At 37.3% G+C, this 10,237-nt stretch overlaps 1 protein-coding gene across 1 annotated transcript; it reads right to left on the reverse strand.

The window, feature by feature from the left end:
- Positions 1 to 227: 227 nt before the first annotated feature.
- On the reverse strand, positions 228 to 4,057 carry LOC143632119 (E3 ubiquitin-protein ligase ORTHRUS 2-like). The gene is made up of 9 exons (XM_077100699.1): positions 3,611 to 4,057; positions 2,604 to 3,136; positions 2,227 to 2,352; positions 1,784 to 1,883; positions 1,622 to 1,683; positions 1,438 to 1,540; positions 1,196 to 1,337; positions 833 to 1,050; positions 228 to 498 (listed from the first exon to the last, which is right to left on the reverse strand). The coding sequence occupies exons 1-9, from the start codon at positions 4,055 to 4,057 to the stop codon at positions 262 to 264; spliced, it is 1,968 nt and encodes a 655-aa protein (XP_076956814.1). The 3' UTR covers positions 228 to 261.
- Between the last annotated feature and the right edge of the window lie 6,180 nt (positions 4,058 to 10,237).

The raw sequence follows: 10,237 nt of genomic DNA on the forward strand, positions 1-10,237 counted from the left end.
TGGCATTTAGAATAGCAATGCCATACCCAAACACCACTTTCAGGATGAAGATGAAAGCACACCAAGCAGAAATTAGGCAGTCAAAATATAAGACTTTGCTCAAACACATAAAGTCATAATATATCATTCATATTTTATGCCATAACAGCATCATAAGATCCCCTTGCTAAAATACGCCATGTTTCCTATAACTCCCCTTACGGAAAAAAAACAAAGTACGCATATATATACATACACATATGTATATATGATCAGGTAAACTCATGCAGAAACACCATCATCAAGCTTATCTTTCTCGCTACTTGCTTCGACTTTTGCCCCCGATTCATCAACTTCCATATTCAGGTTATTAACCTCAGCTGTTTCCAAATTCGCATATTTAGCATCATCATCTTTCTTATCTGAATTCGACATTTCTTCACCTGAAACTGCATTTTCCTCCACTTCTTTGGTCTGACTCTGAAGTGATTCTATCACACTCATCAATTCCCTATTCACCTGTACAATATTCAACAACGATGCTTATTAAAAACATCCAAATACACTAGATGATGTCTTGTTTTAGCATCTATATTGTGACAAGGATTTTACTAGAAGTGACGATATCAACCAATTATAAGCGGGTCAGTTTGGCTTAGAATTAAAATGATAAAAAGTTCTAAAATGAAAACGAATCAGGTATGGAAAGTCGCTAAGCCTCAAAAGTGCATTCAAAATGTATAGAATCTTCTGATGATTTTTGTTGAAATACATTATATTCTACTTTTAATAATATAACTTTTTAAATCATATTTAACTGTTATATAACTAGAAAAACCAAAAAAGTGCTAACCTGTGGATTCTGAAGGTATTCAGAAATATCATGAGAGCATGATGGACATTTCATGATGTTTTTCTTGGCCCGCAAAGTGCGTCCACCTTCACATGTTCTAGCCTTCATAAAAGTTTGACCCGCAAAGGCGTCCAGCAAACATGACTTGCAAAAATTGTGTGCACAGGGAGTAGTGAGCGGCTGAGTCATCACTTTGTGACAGATAAGGCAGCAGAACTCTGCATTACAGTACACGTCCTTAAAATTAACATTTTAAGTTTTTAATCAGCACAACATATTGAGAATACATGTACAAAAACAGGTATTTTCATGCATCACTGATCGTAAAATATACTTTTTTAATACAATAAATAAATAACAGACCTTTTAGGAGCCGTTCACTGACAGACATTTGTGTTTTACGGCGAGTTTTTCTTGTACTACTTCCATCCTCAACGTCTTCGTTACTTGCATGCTTTCTGCTTTCTGGTGGAGGTACCTTCCACAACCAACAAGCTTTTGGCTCCTACAAACACAAAAACAAATTATGTAAAGCTTAAAATGTAACAAGCAATTGCAAGCATTGACATAATTACAAATAGCAACAAAAAATTGCATAATCTCACGTCATAATCCCAAGATGGATTGCCCTTTCTGTCAGTTACATCAGTTGCGTTCTTTAGTTCCTCGATGGCAAGCAGAGGCCTCGGACGGTCACCAATTTCATCGCTGCAGATTTGTGATTAAATGTAAAAAATTTAAATCACAAATCTATCTAAAGATTTCATATGCTAGAAAATAAAGACAAACCTTGTCCATGGAGCGGGAGCATTATCACAACGAACAAAAAGATACCGGCATACTTTGTGTCCCTAATAAAATCAAAATATCAGCCAAAGTTTTGTGGAAAAATAATATAAGGTATGATGTCAACATTAATTTATAATATCAACCAATAGTGGCATATCCTACTTGAATTCCAGGCTTCCTCCAGCATTTTTCAATCCTATAAATCCCATCATAGCGTACGCCTTTCTCAGGCGCATAAGCAGACCGTTTTTCTTTGTGTGACCTGCTTATACAAATAAAGAAAGTTCACGTAAAAAATAACAAATAAACCTTTCAATAGACCATGATGTGCATTTTACCTTAAAGGTCATAGGTTTAATCTGGCCTATTAAACAATTTCCTTTAAGGATTGACTTATATTAAACAATAAAGTGTGTACATTATTCGAATAAATAAAAACAATCGACATACAAATAAAAGTACAAACATTCAAAAACGTGAATTTATTATTTTTTGCTGTTTGAAGAACAAAGATTTACAAGAACATGCGCAATATGTGTGGAATGATATTTAGTAGTTTGATGCATAGACTCAAGATTAAGTCCACATGTAAACATGAACCATACCTGACAACACGAACCGGGTAGCCTTTTTTGCAACTAACCCTTAAAGCTTCATTATATTTCTCAAACTTCTGATCAAAAGATTGAGTCTTGCTTGTCCTCTTATTTCCGCTTAAATCCCTACCACCACTGTCAATAGCAAATCAAGAAGGATTTACGCACAATGGTCAAAACTTCTATAAAATTTAAAACTTATATAACAAATATAGCTTTTTTTAAAGTAAAAAATTTCAAAAAGTAGCATCGCGCAGTAGATGGCAAAAAATCTTTAACAAAGAACACATCTTGTAGCAGAATCCCATTTTACCAAAAACAAAACATATCAACAAACAAAAAATGATTATTCAGCTACAAATGTATCAGTTTGGAACATCAAATACCTCCCTGTGTAAAGAAACCACTCCCCATGATCTTCATCATCTTCATATCCACCAGATAACGCCACAGATTGCGCACCGTAATCAGACTGTCCAGATATCCCAGCAACATGAGGAAGATGAGCCCCCCATTGTCTGCATTCCATACGATCCTCCCAAGTTTCTCCAACAAGAACTCCCATTCCTCTCTCAGGATCATTCTCAGCAAGAATCGGACCAAAATGATCAGGTGCGACCGTCACAAATATCTTTCCACTGCATGCATTAGCCTTCCCCGAATACTTAGCCCGTTCAGTGGTGTATGCTTTATCCGGTCTGTTTTCGTTAATAACAGAATGATAGGGTTTAGCCGGTCCAGAAGCAGTATTTGACTTGGTCATCTTTGCCATTCTAATAGCAGTTACAAGTGACGAGTTGATTCGAGGCTGACTTGCCATTTTTGGAGGAATTGCAGCTCGACATATGGCACACGTGCGTTTTCCCTGACCAACCCATTTCTCAAAACACTTCAAACAAAAGTTGTGACCACAAGGCGTCTGCAACATAAACAGATGAGCACTAAGTTAAATATCTTGATGTCAAGCTAATAAAATCTATGTGCAGTTAAATACAACTCTTAACCTATCTAAACTGGCAATCACACAAAATCCACAGTTTTAAAGTTCCTAAACTGATTACAGTAAGAACTAACACAACAATAAGAATAACTAGAGAAAGTTGTCAGAAGATCCAAGCCAATCCAATCCAATCCAAACAAAACAATACAAAAAAGTACCCAAAGTCAGACCATGCATACTTGACACATACATTCCATTTCTAGTGATATTTACTGTCACAAAGGACCACCATTTTACCAGCTCTTCATATATCATATATATTTTTAACCATTTTCAGCAAAAAGGACCAAATACAACACATTCATTCATATACTGCAAATAGATATAAAACAAACTAGGGTTCAGATACAATAAAACGTGCATAATTAAAACACGTGATAAAATAATATATACCGTGACAGGTCTCTCCGGTAACTGCATACAAAACGAGCAGTTAAAGCTGCCGCTAATAAGCTTCAACACATCGTTATCTCCGCCGCCGTCTTCGATCTCATCGGATCCTCCGCTCAACAACTGCTGACGTCGCTTCGCCTTCTGCTGATCGGAGAGTGTGACGTCAGACTCAATGGCGCGAATCGCCGCAACAAGCGAACCGGCCGGCTCAGATCCCGACGCAACCGCCGTCAACGGATCGGAAACAACGAGAATAGAGCAGTCCGGACACTGCCAATGCGCGGCGTCGGCTAGGGTTTGTGGACGGACGGATGCGGATAAGCAGTTGAGGTGCCACGGAGTGACGCACGTGCTGCACGTGATGGTCTCTTCTACCGGCGGTTTGAGTTTGCAGATCATGCAGCGGCCGTCGCCGTCGCACGGGAGGTTGGTGCTATCGTGCGCCATGGAGATGGAGTGAGGGTGAAGTGGTGAAGGATAAAGAAAGAGTAAATACTACATAACAATCAGCAATAGTAATAGTAACTAGTTGGTGATTATTATTATTATTATTATTATTATTATTATGAATTGATGAGGATGATGACGATTGTGGAGACAAGAATTATATTATAAAAATTGGATATGAAATTAATTGAAATTGAAATTGGAAGTGGGTTTGAATATTTCCCTCTTCTTATTTGTGATTCCATAACCATAAATGGCAAAGGCTTGAGGAGGAGGTATCAGTGTCGTCATCTTCAACCTCTGTTTTTTGCTTCCTCCCTGCCGCTAGATGTTTCCTTCCATTTGTGATATGATGATATATGATAAGTTAAAACGGATAAAATCGATCTTAAATAAATAAAAACGGATGGTTTAGTTTTGTGTTTTTGTAAAATCAAATGTTCGGTTCGGTTTTCGTTTTATATGTAAGAAAAACCGAACGGAAATTAAGATTTTTATTTTTAATAATTTATAAAAAATAACGTAAGCCAAATATTTTGGCTCGTATGTATAACAACCCATTAGTTGTAAACTAACGACAAAATACAAGCATAAATTAAAAAACTTTTTGGACCAATAATATAAACGTGAATAGTAAAAATTGAACCGAATCCATGCGACAACCGAAACAACCAAAAACTAACTGTTTTCAAAAACTTGAAAACCTACTTTCAATTTTCTTTTTATTTTTCTTTATTTTTAATAATTTATAAAAGGTCAATAAATTAATGTAAGCCATATATTCTAACTCATATGTATAATAACATGTTAGTTATTAATGAACGAAAAGATATAAGACGAAATTCATTATTTTAGCAAAAATTTTGGTCCAAAAATATCAACTATTGATAGCAATAACCGAAATAATTAAAAACCATATCGTTTACCGAAATTTTAATATTCAATTTAGTTAGAACTCAAAAACGGACCAAATCAACACGTAATTACATAAACACCCGTTTATCAACATAGGGTGTTTGAATACGTGTTTTAAAAGCAATCATCAAAAGCCGATAAAAATGGTATAATGCTCATCTTATTAGACTATTTAATGCATATTAATTATCTTCTTACTTTAATTAATAAAATTAAAAATGGTATATTTAAAGCATCAAAATATATGGACATATATAGTGAAGTGAATAAAAAGAAAATACCAAAATTCGTATAAAGCTAGAGAAATGTCTGGATCATTAAATAAAACGGTGACAATATATCACTTTGAGAAAACGTTCTAGACACGAGTATTGAAAAAAAATTTCAGCTTCAACTTTTCCTCTTTAGATCATAAGTGTCAATGTGTCATCACATGGATATGAGGCGTGGAAAGTGTTACATAAGTGTCACGTTTTTCTCATATGAATCTAGATATGGGGTTTAGAAATTGTCATGTCATTTTTGTTTTTAAAATAAACTAGTAATTTCTTCGCGTGCAGTTACACGACAGATCTTCTTTTTTGACGTTGAGTTAACACAAATTCGATCATTATCGGTTACGTTTGTTACGGTATCAGAATTAAACCTAAAAATAAATTCGTTAACATATAGAAACCTTAAAATAGTTCTAATGACGCTTATGCGGTCAGTAAAACCCGATACAACAATTTAACATATTTAAAACGACGTTTATTCGATCAGTAAACCCGAGTGTTGGTAAAACAAAACTTGAGTGTTGCGGCAATGAGTCTACTCGAATTCAATTGGTATCGGTTACGTTGGTTACAGTACAAGAATTAAACTCGAAAATTAACATATAAAACGGGTTAACTCGGTAGGTAAAACTTAGTGTTGGTAAAACCCGGGTGTTGTCGGTAAAACCCAGGCATTGATAAAACTCAAGCGTTGTTGGTAAAAGTGTAAAATCCGAACGTTGATAAAACCCGAACATTACGAAGACGAATCAACACGAAATTGATCGGTATTGGTATTTTTGTTATATTGGTAAAACCTGGGTGTTGGTAAAATCCGAGCAGTGTCTGTAAAACCCGAGCGTGAAAAGTCGACGTCGGTAAAATCCATGTGTTGTTGGTAAATCACATGTGTTGGTAAAACCTGAGTGTTACGACAACGTGTCGACATGAATTCCATCAATATTAGTTACGTTCGTTATAATATAAATGAACCAATAGGAATCTTATGGCACCAAACTTTATTATTTATGTATGCACACGTAGAAAACTATGGGGGGGGGGGTAGGTTTTCTTAAATGTTATTTAAGTTTTTTAAAAAGTAAAATAAATGTTTTTATAACTGGATCAAACGGCGAACTGGACGGGTACCGGTTCACCGGTTTAACTGGTCGAACCGATCTGACCCACCGAACAACTGTCGTCTAAAAAATGACTATTAGGGTTGAAAATAAAACTTTTCAAAAAATATATATATATATTTTAATAGTAAAGCCGGTTCAACAAATCTGACCGGTTCAGACCGGCGGTTCTTGAAAACCGAGCAAACTGCATAGAACTGGACCGGTTAATAGTATTCGAATCCTGGTCAGACCGGTTTTACCGACCGGTCCGATCTCAACAACATTGAGTAAAATAAATAAGTTTATTGACTAATTGTTATTGAAAATGTAAAGTTCTAAGGATTATGTCGATGCATACTTTATAAGTGAATTGTTATTTATGAGTGAATTGTTATTTGTTAATGTGGGGCTAGCTTACTTGATAGATAAAAGAAGTTGCCTCTTACTCTTAGATGAGAGGTCTCATATTCAAAACTGGATAAAGACGTAGTTTAGTATTATGGGAGTAAATAGGGTATGTGAAACATTTGTTAATGTATTTATCAAAATTGAAAATTTTGACATAATTTAATTTTTTAAGGAGATGAGCTTCAACATTAAAAATCTTTAAATATCAAAACCATCTTATTCACATAAATGTATTATTATTCATAAGTGTACTTATTTTTAAACATCATATACAGTGTATATTTTAAAGCAGTTTAATAATGGTTATCGTGTTGTTTTGCCACTGTCAAATTTTTTATTGCCATATTCCTCTTTTTTGGCTTGCCTCAATGTTGTATTTCTTTTGTCCTCCAAAATCACCTGCGTGTTTGGATGCTCTGGCTTTCTCTCGTTGTTATAGTTTTATTTAAGGGAGGAAATGGAGGGTGGAGATAACTAATTGTGTTCCTAAGTTTCACTTAAAAAGAGAAGACTGGAGAAAATAAAAACAATGTGTTCTCGAGTTTCGTTAAAGAAAAGAAAATGAGAGCAAATGAGATGATAGAATCTGTTTCCTTCAAAATTGAAAAGATTTAAGTAGCTTTTGGTATGTAGTAATGACAGTGGGAATGAAATGATTCATTACGTGATAATGGAAAAAGTGGTGTCTGGTTACCCAATGGAATGGAATCATTCATTACACATAAAATCTCATTCTATCAAAACCATTCCTTTCCACTCATTCCTTTTTTTTTCATTCCATTCCTCCTTCACCATACTTTCTCAACAACAACACCATATAACAATGACCACCACCACTATCATTGCTGACAGCCTGACACCACCACCTGACCGCCACCGTCGTCGTTGCCACCACCTCTGTCACCACCGCCGCCACCATCATCGTCGTCGCCCTACCATCACCATCACTACCAATGCTACCACCGTTACTCCCATCACCACCACCACCGCCCACCACCACCGTCGCCACCGACACCACTATTTTCGTCGCCGGAGCTACCACCACCATCGCCATTGCGGTGTTTTTTTTTTTTTTGTAAAAAAAATATACTTTTAGATAGGAGTGTTTTTATTATTTCTATTTCATTCTTACAATTGTTTTGGGATACAAAGCAACCTAAAGTAATGATTCATTTCATTCCCATAGATTAACCAAACAAGACAAAGAAATGGTAATGATCAATTTCATTCTCTTTTCTATTCCATTCATTCTCCTATTCCTTTACTTCAAAAGAAAGAGAAGAGCACAAAAGAAAAAAATGAAAAAAATTTCTTTTTCTTTCCTTTCCTTCTATGGTTTAGGTACCCTGTACCCATTGTAGTTACCCCTCAAATGTCTTCGGTTTTCCTTATTGAAAAACGACCCCTGTTCTTTAGACCAACATCTATACATTTCAAATTTCTTGATGTTAAACCCACGACTGTGCATTACAAATCCGTTGTTGTATGTTTGATTAAAAAACAAACCCAATACTCAATTCTGTACATCATCATTTTGCTGGTCTGCCTTACCTTTAATGATTTCCCTTTTCAATTATGTATTTAATTGTTAGTGGATTCTGTGTATACATGTAGTAAATGTTGAGATGTTGAAACGTTAGCATTATACTATATAATGCAGGCTAATTGTTTGCAATTTGATTACATGCTTAAGAGTATGTTTGGTACGGAGTAATGGAATGGGCGATGGAATGGAATGAACGAGGTAATGGAATGGACGAGGTAATGGAATGAATAATTACCATTCCATTGACATGTTTGGTTATCATATGTGAATGAAATGCATTATTTGTCTTTATTTTATGATAAGCTAGAAAAGCTGGAATAAAATAAAAATGGTAGTGAGTGGCGGTGGGATGGTGGTGGTGGGCGGCGGGTAGCAATGGGTGGCGAGTAGTAATGGTGGTGGGAGGCGGTGGCGATGAGCGGGAGCCAGGAGCGATGGTTGGTGGTGGCAGGTGGTGCTATTAGTGGGTGGTGGTGGCGGTGACGGTGGTGGGCGATGGTGGTGATGGCGGGAGAGATGGTTGGTAGTGGCGGTGGTGAGCGGCGCTGGTAGGTGGTGGTGGTGGGTGGTGGCGGCGTAGGTGGGTGGTGGTGGTGGTGACGGGCGGCAGAGGTGGGTGGTGGTGGTGGTGACGGGCGGCGGAGGCGGGTGGTGGTGGTGGTCGGTGGCGGAGGCGGTGGTTGGTGGTGGCGGGCTGTGGAGGCGGAGGCGGTGGTTGGTGGTGAGAGGGCAATGGGTAATGGTGGTGGGAGGGTGGTGGAGGTGACATAGTGTGAAAGTGGGATGAAATGAAAAAAAACCAAGGGGGTGGATGGAATGAATTTGAGGTGTTTTAGGGGGAATGGAATGAACATGGTAATGGGTGATTCAATTCTATTGACCAACCAAACACATTTTTTTACATTCCATCATAATGGTCTATTCCATTCCGCCTGTCATTCATGCATACCAAACACTACCTAAATGTCTATGTTGGTTATCCATTTCAAAGACTTATGTTAGGTTAAACTTAGGGGTTTCTATTGGTGCAGGGCCGGATTTGGACATGTGCAGGCTAGGCAGCAGCACAAGGCCCAAACCCAAGAGGGGCCCATTTTTTTTCACACTTAATAGTTAGTCCAGCATCCCAAATCTTAAAAAACCTAAATATGTTAAAACAAAGACAAAATGGCAAAAGACGTCCTTTATGTTTGGCCTGATTTTCATTAGACGTCCTTTAATGAAAAAAATAGCAAAAGACATACATCATGTTTCAAATTCCTTTCACATTACGTCCTTTGTTACTAACCCAGTTAATTTTTTTCGTTAAATATAGTCATGTACAAGGCACACGAGGATAAATTTGTCTTTCTACCCTTTAGGAGACTGTTTGTGTGGATTACTTAAAGTTTGAGCTATATTGAAAATACTTATAAAAATTAATTAATATTTAAAATATATATACATATTTATCTCATAAACTCTCTCTCACACTCTCTCCTCCCTCTCTCTCACACTCTCCTCAGGTTTCAATTCATCACCACCGTTAATCAACCGCCACAACCTAGCAACCACCAAAACCGCAACTACCACAGCCACCACCGAACTACAACCACCAACCTTAGGCCGCTCTGGATACCACCATCAACCACCACAAAATCTCCACCATTCTCTCCCATTACCGGCCACCCAACACTGTCATCACAAACAAAATCGGAAAATCGAACAAGGCACAATAAAATCGGGGATCTGAAGATGCAAATATTGGGGATCTGAAGTAGATTGAGTACACCATTCTTCTTCTTCTTCACTCCCAACATCACCTCGGTATCCGCACCATGTCCACCACACCCAACTCCGGCGACCAACAACCAGCTCCGATCGTTAACCTGTCGGAGCCCGAAGACCTGCCTGCAACACCCGACCCACTTCTTGGATTCGGGTCTTTTATCGACCC

Source organism: Bidens hawaiensis, unplaced genomic scaffold (genome assembly GCF_021521415.1).
Source record: "Bidens hawaiensis isolate Kalapana, Puna unplaced genomic scaffold, B.hawaiensis_p1.1 tig00006365_1, whole genome shotgun sequence".
In the NCBI taxonomy this organism is placed as follows: domain Eukaryota; kingdom Viridiplantae; phylum Streptophyta; class Magnoliopsida; order Asterales; family Asteraceae; genus Bidens; species Bidens hawaiensis.

Coding starts and splice junctions, on each gene's coding strand:
- LOC143632119 (XM_077100699.1), bottom strand. CDS start 4,057: ATGGCGCACGATAGCACCAACCTCCCGTGCGACGGCGACGGCCGCTGC. Junction 1,884..2,226: donor TACCCGGTTCGTGTTGTCAG/GTATGGTTCATG, acceptor TTGTATAAGCAG/GTCACACAAAGAAAAACGGT. Junction 1,051..1,195: donor CAGTGAACGGCTCCTAAAAG/GTCTGTTATTTA, acceptor ACTGTAATGCAG/AGTTCTGCTGCCTTATCTGT.